We start from the raw sequence: 14,550 nt of genomic DNA, 5'->3' as shown, positions 1-14,550 counted from the left end.
GCCCAAGATAAGGCCTAGATCCTAGGAACGTGGCACAAGGTGCCCAACAAACTTCCAAGCCCTCAGAGACCTCCTGCTGTATCCAGAAACAACAATAGAAACACCTGGTGATAAACCAACAAAGTGAAGTCGCAGGCAGCCTACATGTTGGGAGTCTTGGCTATAGAGTCTTAGGTTCCAGTTCCTACCTATGTGGCTTTGGCAACTCGCAAAGCCTCGGTTTCCCCATCTGTCAGATGGCCAGAATGCTGTTCATCTCAGAGCGTTATTGTGAGGACTACTTGCAGTAACGCCCATGGGGAGCCTGGCCTGGAGTCTGGCTGGCCTCAGGAAAGGCGGCTGCTGCTTTTTATTAACATCATTGTGATGATGCATGACATGGGTGGAGAGGTGACAAGTATTTTAAAGCCCCAAGGAGGGGCTGCTTAGGAAATACTCAGAGGGGGTGAGCTGTGGTTGGAACGCAGTTGCTCTGGAGGGTGGGCACAGACAAGCCGTGGGCAGGGAGGAGGTGTTCCGGCTGTGCACCGGGGCGGGAACGTACGGGAATCATCTCAGAGCATAGCAGCGCAGGCTGGCTAAAGGGCAGGCCAGGAGAGATAAGGAGGGCAAGTTGGGGCTGGGCTGCGGAGGCCTTGAATGCCAGGCTAAGGGTGGGGACGCTGTTGTGCCGGTGAATTTCCGTCTCTGGTTAGGATGTCCACACGGTTGGTGTGGGGGCGCAGTGCAGCCCCCTATCTTGGAGTATGAGGCAGCTCCTTTCTCACTTACCCCTCACCCCTCCAGAGCTGCTCAGTTGTTCCACTCTGGGCATATTTCTGCTGAGACCTTCTGGCTGTTCCTTGTGGATCAATTCTCATCCGGTAATTCTGAAGTTAGCCTCAGACGTAGGCAAGCGGGCAGGAAGGTAGGTATCCTACAATTGTGGAAGCAGCCAGAAGACCCACGTTTGAATCCCAGCTCTGCCGCTCACTGTGTGACCTCAGGCATGGCACAGCTCCTCTCTGAGCCTCCAGTTGTCTGCTACAGCTGGACATAAGCTTAGATGACCGGCCCACTGACCCCCAAGATTCATCCCTTTCCAATGCCCTGGCTCAGGGCTAAACTGAAGCCAGGACTCACCCGCCCTGTTGTTTAATAGCCCTCAGTCTGTGTGCTCTTCTGGTGCCAGTATTAACAGAGTAACGCTCCAATTCTGACTGTTCACGCTGGCCCAGACTGGAGGATGTTTTGAAATGATGAAGGTGCCAGTAGTTTAGGCCGCTGGCTAATATTTTCTGGATGAATTACTGGGGAAGATCAGCCTGTCTGAACATCTTACCAAAGGCCAGCTGCTGGGAGGCACGGGCTGTGGGAGGTTTCGGGAGGGGAAAGCCACTCTCGGAAATACTGAGGCTTTGTTCCGAACAGCTGGTCTCTGAGGGAAGGCAGGACCAGGCAGCGGGGCTATATCTAGGGTTCTAGATTTTCCCTCCACACCTGTGATCTTGGTCCGTGCTGGTCCCTGGAGATGAGCAGGTAGATCCACTGGGTGTCCACGTCTGCCCCCCTTCTGGAGAAGAGGCCACTGTGAATTAATTATCCTTTGCACCTCGCTGTTTTCATTCGAGACGTGCCCTGAGGACAGCTCTGAGCTGTGTGTTGCAGAGAAACTATGGCCTTTAGGTTCAGACAGACTTGGGTTTGAATCTGCATCTGACATTTGCTGGACACCCTCACCTTCTCTGACCTGAGCCTCAGTCTCCTTGTGTAAAAAAAGAGAATGACCCAGCACCTTGTGGCAGGGTAGGATGACATCAGAGCCAGTGCGTGTAAACTACTTGACACGGTGCTGTGTAATAGGAGCTCAATAAACGTGGTTGTTAATATTTTGTAATTGTTCAATGATATTGCCTGCACGCTGGACCCAGGAGTGGGGCAGGGTCTCAACTTTGGAGGAAGCAGAATTTATCCTAAGAGGAAATTGGTGGAGGGAAGTACAGCTGCAAAGTGGTGCCACTTGGACCTGGGGCCCTGGCGTGGTGGAAAGACCAGGAATCCAGAGCCGGGCTTTGCTCCACGTCCTGACAGCCTGACCACATCTCACCATAGATTCCCCACCTGGAAAAGGGGGTTCACATTCCTGCATGGGGTCCCTTGAGGGCGCCATGAGATACTGTGGTTCTGAGTCCCCAGTGGACTTCCCTTCCTTCCCCAAGGAAGATCAGGGGCTCAGGGACCCACAGCTCTTTTGGGAACCCTCGTGGTCAAAATATCTAGGATTCTCGAAACCAGGTACAAAGTAATGGCTGCAGAGGTCAGGAGTTCTCAAACTCGGGCCACTTACATCTGGCCTGCCCGCAGGGGGCCGTCTACACCCGGAGCTCCCTGAGCCAGACGCAGATTGCTCAGTTCGGCTACGTGGTGAGGCAGCCAGCTGGTGTGGCGCTCGGCTGACAAGTCTGCACACCCCTTGGCAGCAGTGAGGCCCCCACTTGGGACCTTGATCTGGGGTAACCAGCGTGATTTGGCCCGTTACTCCAAGCTCGCCAAAGGATCTGGAGAGGCTGTTCCTGACAAGATGCGGTTTAATAGGGATAAATGTTGCATCCTGCCCTGCAGTCCCCAACCCCACTGCCTAAGTAAGGATGAGGTCACAGCGCAAGTGGAGAAAGGCCCTGGGGCTTTCATTAGCTGCATCCTCCATGTGAGCCGCTGCTGAGATGCACTTATTTAACCAGAACCACTTACTAAATGCCCGTCATATGCCGGGGATATGGAGATGCACAAGAGACAATCCGTGCCTTTAGGGAGCTCATAATCTACTGCAGATACCCTAAAAGTTAACGTCATTGTAGATTCTATTATTGAAGGTATTATATCCCAAAGGAGGGAGGCAAGGTCCTCCTCTGCTCTTTGTGGGCCATATTTCCCTCTGCAGTGTGGTTCTGAGCACCCCAAACACCCTCTAACTTGTTTCTTTTAAAGAGATCAGGATGGAGGAAATAGGAGACCAGAATCTTTACAGAGCTTTTAATAAAGCCACAGCTGTAGTAGTAAAAATAAAGCCCAGACCCTCCAAAGTTAACAGCAGAGGGAGAATCGCCATCCGAGGAGGGGTAACCCCAGCACTAGTTTCCCTGAATCCCACCCTTGGTTCCCTACTTTGCGAGCTGGGTTTGACCCGTCGGGTCCCTGGGGCTGTGTCCGGGTCTCAGAGTGTGTTTTTACTATTGTCTCGCTCAGCAACAACGATCCACACAGAGCACTTCCGTGACCCAGTGTGTGTGGCCTTCTCCCCACCAACAAGCAAGCACTCAGTTCTGCAGCGGGCACCAGCTGGGGGTCCTCCAGGTCAATCTTGACACTGTCCACCTGGGGATGGCGTCAGATCCCGCAGGTCGAGGGCTCGGTCCCCAAGGCTGCCCCCTGCTTCAGATGCCAGTCACAAGCTCCAGGTTGTTTCATCTGTGCTTCTGACCCGCTGGCTTTAATCGGGGTTCCTGTGACCCCCTCCTTGGGTTCGCTTAATTTGCTAGAGTGGCTCACAGAATCAGGGAAACATGTGTGTTTACTGCTTTATTATAAAGGATATTACAAAGGATACGGATGAAGAAATACATAGGGCAAGGTGTGCCCTCCCAGGCACGCCACCCTCCAGGAACCCCCATGTGTTTGGCTCTCCAGAAGCTCTTGGGCCTTCTATGGAGACTTTGTTGGTATGATTGACAACTGTGTGACAATGTGATTGGACAAAATGAGTGTGATCTAATACTAAGGCTGAGTGGGGAAGCCCAGCAAGGCCTGTCCAAGGCCTTGGCCTCTCTGTGCAGGATTCCTTTCCCCAGGGCATGGGGCAGGACCCCTTCTGAAAGGGGGGCCTTATGACCTGCAATCGGGAAGCCAGGTCAGAGACTTTCTTTATGGCCAGTCCCAGGACAGACAGGATAGGGAAAGTTCCTGCCTTGGGGAGAAAAGGGGGCAGGTGAGAAGAGGGCAGGAGAAGGCTAGAGAGAGAGAGAGAGAGAGAGAGAGAGAGAGAGTCTGTTTCCTGAGGTCTGTTTCTGAGGCCTAAAGTGCCCCAACATCATAACAAGTTCTACTGGAGTTATGAGCTAGGAACTGTGCATGAAAACCCACATATATGACGTATATATGATATATGTGTATATATAATATATATTATAGTATCGCACAGAGCTATGGCGAGAGCTCAGCTGTAGGGACTGGAGGTGAAGGTCAGGGAGTGTCTTCGTCCATTTAGTGTTGCTAAACAGAGTACGTGAGATTGGAAATTTATAAAGAAAAGAAGTTTATTTGGCTGGAAGTGTCACGATTGGACAGCCACTTCAGGTGAGAGTCTCAGACTGCTCCCACTCGTGGCGTAAAGCAGAATGGGAGCTGGGTGTGCAAAGAGATCACCTGGCGAGAGAGGATACAAGAGAGTGGAGCAAGAACTACCCCCCTCCCCCCCTCCTCAGGAGGACCTGAATCTATTCATGGGGGATCTGCCCCATGACCCAAACACCCGCCATTAGGCCCACCCCCAATGCCGCCACACTGGGGATCAAACTTCAACATGAGTTTCGGGGGGACAAACAAACTACATCCAAACCCTAGTGGGAAGCAACCGCTTTGGGGGCCAAAAAAAGCCAGTTCCCATTATTTTGTATAGAATTCCCTCTTACAGCAGCAGGAACTTACTATGCAAAGGCTTATATGGATGGTGCTGGCGGGTCTCCGTGAAGTGCAGGGAAAGGAGCAACGAGGCGCAAGCCCCACGTGGGCTGGGGTTACAGCGCCCACAGTGGTGTGTGGCCCCGAGGACATCAGTCTTGGGGAGGAGGAGACATGAGCTGGCCACTGTGCTCCCAGCGGAGGGTCTCTCTGTGTTGCCGACCTGGAGTGAGCTGGGCTTGGTTCACCGTAGGAACGGGGTGTTTTCCTCCAGAAATGGCTACTTGATGGGAAAACACTCTGAGGGGGACCCCACGTCTGATTCGTTTGGTCTCCGGGCCCCTGAGGCGCGTGGAGGACGGCATGAAGGCAGGGGGAAGGGGCCGCAGGGGAGAGGTTTGGGGGAGGGAGGCGAACAGCGCTGGCTAAAGGGGGGACCCCAGTGGGGCTCCGCAGCTGGGAAAGTCCTCAGACCTGTCCTGAGGTGAACACCAGGGTGAGGCGCTGGGACGTTATGCCGCAGTGTTGATGGGTCATTGTGTGCCAGTTGCTTGGGAAGAGGATGTGGCCTTGGGTGAGGCAATGCCCAAAGGGCTGGCAGCGGAGGGCTGGGGACTCCCAGATGCCAAGGGGGACAGGCACGTCACTTCCGAGGGGGGATCTAGGAGTCCTTTTGGGCAACAGAGTGGGTGGTGGCCTGCGGTATCCTTTGTCCTTCCCTTGCTCAGGGTCAGCACACTTGCTTGGACACAAGGGGAGTAGCCAGCCCCTCTTGGGACAGGGACGTGAGGAGCCCAAGGGACTATGTCAGAGTCCCGTGCTGCTGAGCCTCCAGCCGGCCAGTGTTCATGCTGCGCTCTGCAAGGGCCCGGCCACCCGCCAGCACACGGGCAAGCCTGTACTTGCTGCTTCCAGCTGACAAAGGTGCCTCACATCCGTCCTTGAGTATAATGAGGGGACGTGATTCCGTTTACAGAGCACCCACCATTATCTGTGGTTATCGCAGCAAACCAGCCAGGCAGGTGTCGTTATCCCCATTTACAAAGGGGGAGCTACGGCTCAGAGAACGTACATTTACCCAGGGTCACACAGCCGTTGCTAGCAGGGCTGGGGACAGGATTGTCCTCAGATGCAGGCAAGGTGCTGCCCTGGGTCCTGTGCCGCAGAGAGCCCAGCTGCACCCGCTTCCAGGCCCGCGTGGGCCTCGGGCTGGGCTCCTGCTTCTGCAATATGCACCGTGCCGCGGCACTCACAGCCCCAGGCCCGGGGGGAGGCCGGGGGCATGTTGTCTGCAGGGGCTGTGGCCAGAGCTCACACGTGGGTGGAAGAGTCCACCTGCATGTGCAAAAGGCCCCTCACGTGGCTGGATGGAGAGGAAGGGGGAAGGCAGGGGCAGGGCAAATGGGACACCCCTGTGCTGTCACCCCCCAGCCCAGAGCCCCAAAAGCTGAGGCTTGAACTTGATAATAGGCCCCTTACAAAGGTCTCTTTGTCAAAATAGGTTAATGGAACGTTTCATTTCACAATTGTGACTTGATTTGTCATCTTTAAATATACTGGCTTGCAAGCAGCCTGTCTCCTGACTCAAGTCCAGCCTCCCTTGCACGCTGCTGTCTGCTGTGCTGTCGGGGTGCCCCGGGGTGTGGAAGGAGGAGGGACAAACCTGGCCTCCCCAGGAAGGGAACAAGGTTTTCTTGGGACTCTGGCAAAAGCCACGGGCAGTGACAACCTATAGCTGCACTGTGGGCACTAAGGGAATAGTTATGTGGATTTTCCTTTCTTGGGTATTTTAGGGTGTGGTCAGAATTCTCAGGTTAAGGAATCGTGCCCTCAACAGGCTGGGCATCTGGTCCTGCTAGGTGTTGGGGGACCCTCTCTCCTACCTGCAGTCCCTCTGTGACCACACTCCCTCCACCTCCCTGTAGTTTGGGGGGAGCCCACCCCTCACTGAGCCGCCTCCCCTAGGCATTTCCTCCCTCTTCCTGAGGTCCCCCTCACCGCCAGGGCTGCTCCAGCACATTCCACTCTGAACTTACTGACCCCTGGGCTTCTCTCCCTGAGGACTTGGCATTTCCACAGAGGTTTCCAGACCCCTCTGTGACCGGCAGAGTTTCTCTCTGGTGGTGGGATGGCAGGCAGTGGAGGTGATGGGTCAGACACTGTCCTTACTAAATTCATCCAAAGGCCACTGGTTATTGTCTTTTTCACAGTCGACAAATTTTTTTCTCATGCGGTCGTGTGAGTGTGTCAATGTGCAAAATCATGTGTGTTCCTTTGCGTGAGCATGCACAGGTGTGCATTTGTGTGCATGCGTATGTTTTTGGAGACTCGCAGGTGCTGAGCCCCGCACGAAGTATATCCTGCCTGTGTTTTCCCAGGTCTGGCCCCATCAGCCCAGCACCCCCACAGCCAGAGCATTCCAGAGCCAAGACAGGATTCTGGGCTCGTGGGCCCTGAGACCCTCAGGCCCTGTGTGCGGCTGGTTGCAGCTGGCACCACCATACACGGAGATGTAGCAGGACCACAAGAATGTGGCAGTTACGAGCCTTGCAGGGCAGTAACTTCTAGGGGGGTTGCAAACAGCCTCAGTTTCCAAGGAGCCGCTGCAGGGCTGTTTTTAATGAGCCATCACGCAGCTGAGTTCTGTCACCCCTGAAGCCCCTGTCTGACTCTTCAGCCCTGCCCTGGTTTCCTTCTGCAAGGGGCCTTGCACAAGCCAGCTGTGCTCTCATAGAATAAGGCCCTGGCCATGGGCAGCCGTCTGGGTTTCATTCATCCTCAGCCTTTTCACCAATCTGATCTGCTTTCACCCGAGTGAAGCCTTGGCTGGCCCACATCTAACACACAACAGCTGCACGCGCTTTCCTTCCTCGCTCTGTTTGCTGTGACTCCCGGCCAGCAGAGGAGAGATGAATGTCAAACGGGCAGTCTACCTACCCGTTGGCAGTGCCACCCCGAGGCTTGGCGTTGGGGAAACTGGCCCAAGTGAGACGCTGGGCTGACCGGCTGATGTTGCCCTCTCCCTTTCTTGGCTGTGTAGAAAAGAACATTGAGTCGTCCGTGGCCAACCATGGGGCCAAGATCTGAGCCGTGACTCCTGGCTTTTTCCTTCCTCATGCTACCTTGGGCCACTGACTTTAGCCTCCAGGCCTATTAAACACTTTGACACATCAATCCAGCCGCTGCCTTCCCCAGCCCCGGCTCTACACCCGCACGGGGAGAGCAGCTGCCGCAGGCAGAGTGGAGCTCACACTGATGCAGGTTTGCAGCCAGGCCGCATACTCACTGGTCTAGATGAGCCACTTGATCTTTTTAAGCCTTAGTTTTCTTGTCCATGAAATGGGATTAGTGGTAATTCTCTCTCGGGGTGGTATTAAGTGAACACTCATGTAAAAATTTGTGTGTGGCTTGGCATATAACAGGTGCTCAATAAATGGTACTTGTTATGTGCACCAAGCCCACTGCCTACCTCCAACAGCAGCAGCGGCCACGCCATCCTGTTGGCAGTGTGGACGGGCATGGGCTCCCCTGCCAGAGCAGCCCTCTCTATGCGGGAGAGAGAGAAGAGAGGAGAATGAATGGAAGAAATGAGGAGGGGGAGCAATGGCACATGGCCACTTCTAGAAGTCCAATCTGGAGCAGGAGCTGGAGCCTTGGACCAGCCTATGACAACAGACCAGGTGGCTCACCTGGTCCCAGATCTCCAGTCCCAGAACAACCACCCTCTGACCCTGTTCAGACTCATGTCCTTCATCTAGGCTAGAATGTTCTAGAATCTACGGGATGTGTTGGGAACAGCTCTGGAGCTTTGGAGCCAGAAAGACCTAGGTCCACATCCCAGATCCATCACTCACCAGCAGGGTGACTTTGGTCAAGTCACTTAATTTCTCCAAGCCTCAGTTTCCTCCTCTGAAAAGTGGGTATAGCAGTTGCTACCTCAGAGGCTTTTTGGGTAGTATAAATGGATCATACATGCCTAGTGCCCAGTGTGCTGCTTGATATATAAGAGGTTCGTGTCCCAGTAGTTTTCCCTACCCCTCACCCCACTGGCCCATCTTGTGCTCCCAGCATCGGGGCCAACACTTCATGCTTTGTCCTTAAGAGCCCTGGGCTTCCTGAGAAGTCCTGAGATGAAGATAGAGACCGAGTCTGAGTAGCTGAGTGAGTTTGACCCTCAGTGCCATGTGACGTTACCCCAATTCTTTGCTAGCTGGGAGCCTTAGTGTCCACGTCTATAAAATGGAGATAGTAATCATCTTCGCATTTTAGGGTTGTGAGGACTGAAGGAGATGTTGTATGAAAAGTGTCTGGCACACAGTAGGGGCTCAGCAAGGGTAGCTGCTGGTATCTGTTGTGAATACTGCTAATGTTACCCTTGTTATATAATTCCCACTTTCTTAGTTTCTTAGAGAGTATTTGGTTTCCAAGGCTACAGCATCTCAGCCAAAGGCCGATGGCAGAAGGAATCCGGCTCCAGCCCGGCCACCTCTGGCTGCAGCTAGAAAGGAGCTGGCATTTTGCATTGGTCATGCTTGCAGCCTCGGCTGACGTGGCATGTGTCCCAGTGAGTCACCTCGTGGCGTCAGAGCTGTCAGGGCACACTGAGAATGGTCTCTGGAACTCAGATGCATCTAGTTCCACCAGGAATTGTCCAGGGATTAGTTGCTGCCTGTTGCCTGGGAGTCCCCTCAAGTTTCTAGGATGCTCTGGGTGGGCATCTCCCTGGTCAGACTTGAGCCTCTGGCCCCTTTGTTCCAGAGTTTATCTTCAGCCATCTGTCACAGGGTGAACCTAACAGGCTGCAAGACCCGCATGCAAGTCCTGCTCCTGTCATTTACCAGCGGTGCACACAGGGACAATTCGACTCCCTTATCTGCCCCTCAGCTTCCCCCCAGGGAACATAATGACCCTGACTGCTTATTATGTTTGCAGACTATTGTGAGACTCTCAAAGGATCCAGTGAGATCATGTTTGGGGAAGCCACATGTGACCCTAAAATGATATCGATAGGAACAAAATTAGAAACTCAGTCCTATGTAACTTTAGGCACTGTCTCCCCCTCTCTGGTTTTGATTTTCTTGCCTGTAAAAGGAAGAGTTTGGGTTAGACTGGCATTCCCAGAGTGATGACTCATGAAAGAAAAGGTTCCGTGTTTAAATAAATTCAGTAAAGGCTACATTGTTATCCTCCTCGTGGTGTGTCACAGCGAGCACTTGTGTATCACAGGCTAGGAGAAGCCTGCAAGAAACAAACCTCCTTAGTTTTGCTTAACCCAGATGATACTGTGCTGCTAATGTGACCACAGAACATCATTCTTATGATGATTATTATTACTACTACTGCACTTACTCTTACTGTTAGGATTATTTGTATTAATTGCTCTGCATGACTCTATTTACCTGCCCCCAAACCCTCCTTGGGAAATGGCCAGGTGAGCAGACGACTCAGCGTAGACACTGATCCAAGCGCTCTGAGGGGCAGGGGTCTAGCGGGTCACACTCTGCCTCTGTGTCCTCCAGGTGCCTTCTTGATCCCCTACACCCTGTTCCTCATCATCGCAGGGATGCCCCTGTTCTACATGGAGCTGGCGCTGGGACAGTACAACCGGGAAGGGGCAGCCACCGTGTGGAAGATCTGCCCATTCTTCAAAGGTAAAAAGGGGCCAGGGAGAAGTCAATGGTTGTTCAAAAAGGCTTCCCTGTTGCCCCTGGGGAATGAGCTCCAAAGGTGAGATCTGAGGTCGACCTCTCTTATGGGATTCACAGATATTGACCAAGTCAAGAGTGTCCACCATCCAAAGGTACACGGAGAACATTTGATATGCCAGGAATAGCATTAGCACAGAGTCTGGAAACCTGAGTTCCAGTCCAGGCTATACCAGCTGAATGACCAGAGTCTGTTTTCCTATATGAAAAATTCTTACAAAAGTGTCAGAAGTACCTAGCACATATCTCACTACTCTCCATTCTTGCTCCCATGGCAGACATGATAAATTGATCATGGATCTTTATGAGCTCAGCCAGAAAGCAGACTCACAGTCCTTAATGCAACAGTCACAACTAATCGATTGCAGCTCGGATGTAAGATGAAGCCTACTTGCATTCCAGACTGAGGGCACATCTGCAGAGAGTAGCCATAGCAACCCCCATTTCTTGGCCCCCGTGGAGCTGGGAGAAGGGTGTGGAGTAAGACGTGGTCTCTGTCAAGCACTGGTTAGAGAACTGGGCCTACATGGCGATGAGGGCCAGGGTGACTCCCATGAGCCTCTGCTCAGCTGGCAGGTGTATCCTGGGTACCTCCTGTGTACTCAGTCCCGTGGGAGATACAGGCTGATATCTTACAAGACATGTACTAGTTAAGATTTTCTATTGTTTAATTGTCAGAATCCAACTCAAACTGGCTTTAAGATTAATATAAAAGGGAATTTATTGGCTTATGTTATGGTAAAGTTCAGGGGCTCTAGCTTCAGGCATAGCTAGATCCAGGTGCCCAAATAGTGTTGCCTGGGCTCGCTCTCTCTGTGTCTCAAGTCTGTTTTCTTCTGTGTTAGCATCAGTCTCGTGTACATTCTTCTCAAGTGCTTGTAAAGGTGGCCATCGGCAACTCTAGGCTGAAATTCTACCAAGTTTAACAGTGACCCAAAACAAAGTGCAAACAAATAAACAAACAAAAACCCTTATATATTCATTGCTTCATTAAAGGTCCCAAGAAGACTCTCATTGGTTTGCCTTGAGTCATGTGCCCGTCTATTAACCAATCATTGTGGCTATGGGAAAGCAGCACTCTGATTGGCCAGGCCTGAATCATGTGATCAAGGAAGATGGGGGAATTAGCCTCATCTAAACCTTACAGGCTAAGAATTGCTTAAGGCTAATCCCTTAAAGCAGTACCTGGCAGGCAAAAAAATATGTCTGTGTCTACTCTTGGCAAAGACCGTAGAACTAGCCCTAAAGGAGCTTCTGATGCCTTCAGGAACATGATACTGGCACCCAGCAGGTGGCTGAGAGCGGGGCCCAGGGAACACACTGGGCTGAAGTTCTGATAGGGGCGTGCTTGCCTGGGGTTCCCTGGGAACCAGATCCCGAGACGAGGATTTGAGTGCAAGGAGTTATTTGGGAGGGGATCCCAGAAAGCAGCAGTGGGAGCTAGGGAGGGGCAGGCAGCCCGGAGAGGGTGTGTTGTCAGGTCAGTTCCACCAGGGGGAGGAGCTCGGTGCACTGGCAGAGAGTGTGCAACACGCCTCGGGGTTATCCTGCCTTAGGGGCGAGGGAGCTGGGATACTTACACCCCGACTCCCTGACACGGCTGCTCCCTGGGGACATTAGGTCACCTTTCTGATGAGCAGGCGGGGGGACAGGGGAGTGCTCCAGTGAGAAGAGAGAGCCCTCGGACAGAGGGACAGTGGGTGCCCACAGGATGTGGGTGGGGCTCTGACAATCTGCTACAGGAAAAGAGAAACAGGGGGTCGGGAGTGCAGTGGTTGGAGCCAGCTCCCCAGGAGAGGTAGCTCTGGGGTTGGGCCCTGGGAAGCCGCTGGCTGACTCCTCCGTCCCCACTCAGGAGTTGGCTATGCTGTCATCTTGATCGCCGTCTACGTCGGCTTCTACTACAACGTCATCATTGCCTGGTCGCTCTACTACCTCTTCTCCTCTTTCACCCTCAATCTGCCCTGGACTGACTGTGGCCATGCCTGGAACAGCCCCAACTGCACCGACCCCAAGCTCCTCAACGGCTCTGTGCTGGGCAACCACACCAAGTACTCCAAGTACAAGTTCACGCCGGCAGCAGAGTTTTACGAGTAAGTCACAGACCCCTCATCCTGGGCCCATCAAGCCCTGTGCTGGGCATGAGCTGAGCCAAACACTAAGGAAAACCACAGAGAGGAAGGGGACAAATGCCAGTCAGCATGTTAATGTTTACGAGGCAGCCACAGGCCTGGCGCTGGGCTAGGAGCTGAGGACACAGCCCTGGACGAGGTAGTTGGAGCAGCTCGCGTTCTGGGACAGGTGGGTCGAGGCAGGGAGGTAATGCACAAGTAAACAGACAAAGATGCCACAAGACTTTAGAGTGTATGTGCCCTGCAGGGAGCACAACGCATTTTGGAGAGTGCAATTGCTCATGAGGAACTGAAACCAGGCATGTGGGAGAAATTGATTGTGGAGGGGAAGGGACTTTGTCTCGGTGGTCAGGGAAGGCTTCTCTGAGGAGGCGACATAGGAACTAATGAAGTCAGTGCGGGGAACATCTTGGGGTTCAGCAGCAGGTGAGGAGCTACAGTTTGAACCCGAGTCATTGTGATCCTGAAACTGTCCTCTGACCCACCCTGGGCTGCTGTCCGTCTGGGGCCTCCACGGGGGAAAGTAGACCTTGCTTGTGAGTGAAATGCAACAAGGGGGAAGTGGGCCAGCTACATGTAGCTGCAGGAAGTTATCCGGACGAAGTGTGCACGACAGGCACTGACCGGCGGTAGCAGGCAGACATTGTTAAAAAAAGAAAAAAAAAAGAAGAAAGAAACTTTTATGTAGAAATAATTTTATACATAGAAAAGTTGTAAAAATAATATCTACTTGTCACCCAACTTTACCTCCTATAACCATAGTACACTTGGGAAACGAGAACATTAACATTGTTATGCTATTAGCCAATCTACTACAGACCTTATTTGAATTTCACCAGTTTTCCCACTAATGTTCTTTTCTGGTATTTAGTTGTCAGGTCTCTCTCCTCCGTCTTCTCCAATCTGTGAGAGTGCTTTGGTCTTTCCTTGAGTTTCATGACCTTGACACTTTTGAAGAAGATTATTGGCCAGTTATTTTGTGAAATCTCTCTCAGTTTGGGTTTGTTTGCTGTTTTCTCACAATTAGACTGAGGTCATGCATTTTTGGCAAGAATACCATAGGCATGATGCTACGCCTTTCTCAGTGCATCCTATAAGGGAGGTGATGTCAATCTGACTTATTACTTGTGATGTTGACCTTGAACACTTGGCTAAGTTGGAGTCTGACAGCTTCCTCCTGCAGAGAGAAAGTATTTTTCCTTTTTTAATGAGTAAGTTAGTATCTGTTGGGGAGATACTCTGAGGTTGTATAAATATCTTAATTATCATTATACTTTTGCCCACATGTCTTAGCATCCATTGGTGGATTCTTTTTCTTTTTTTTTTGAGACACAGTCTTGCTCTGTTGCCTGGGCTAGAGTGCCGTGGCATCAGCCTAGCTCACAGCAACCTCAAATTCCTGGGCTCAGGCGATCTTCCTGTCTCAGCCTCTCCAGTAGCTGGGACTACCGGCATGCGCCACCATGCCCAGCTAATTTTTTCTATACATTTTTAGCTTTCCAGATCATTTCTCTCTATTTTTAGTAGAGCCCGGGTCTCGCTCTTGCTCAGGCTGGTCTCGAACTCCTGACCTCGAGCGATCCTCCCGCCTCGGCCTCCCAGAGTGCTAGGATTACAAGCGTGAGCCACCACGCCTGGCCTATTGGTGGATTCTTGCAAAGATTATTATCATAGTGTTTGTCTATACTATCTTTTAATGCTGATCATGGTGGTCTGAAATTATTATTTTATGAATGAGGAAGCAGGCACAAAGCAGTAAGTGACTTGTTCAAGGTCATATAGTTTAGAAGTGACATTTGAAGAGGGTTAGGACACAGGCAGTCTGGCTCCAAGACCCCAGCTCTTAGCCCGGTGGTTCTAAACCTTGGCTACACATCGGAATCTCCTGGAGAGCTTTAACACACACTGATGCCTAGGTTCCGTGTCCAGAGATTCCGATTTCGTTGGTCTGGGTGCAGCCAAGGTGCAGAGATTTTCATCAGCAGCTCTTTCTGCAATCCTAATATCCAGCCAATGTTGAGAGCCCCTTTTGTAGCCACTGCGCTCTCCTGTCTCAG

At 52.2% G+C, this 14,550-nt stretch overlaps 1 protein-coding gene across 1 annotated transcript in view; it reads left to right on the top strand.

The window, feature by feature from the left end:
• Positions 1-14,550, top strand: part of SLC6A2 (solute carrier family 6 member 2) — a 40,630-nt gene that overhangs the window by 2,440 nt on the left and 23,640 nt on the right. The window contains exons 2-3 of the mRNA XM_045533294.1: positions 10,176-10,307; positions 12,217-12,454. Of these exons, the coding sequence (XP_045389250.1) occupies positions 10,176-10,307; positions 12,217-12,454 (370 nt within the window). The remainder of the gene's footprint in view (positions 1-10,175; positions 10,308-12,216; positions 12,455-14,550) is intronic.

Source organism: Lemur catta, chromosome 20, assembly GCF_020740605.2.
Source record: "Lemur catta isolate mLemCat1 chromosome 20, mLemCat1.pri, whole genome shotgun sequence".
Lineage (NCBI taxonomy): Eukaryota > Metazoa > Chordata > Mammalia > Primates > Lemuridae > Lemur > Lemur catta.
This window is presented reverse-complemented; position numbering and strand designations above follow the sequence as displayed.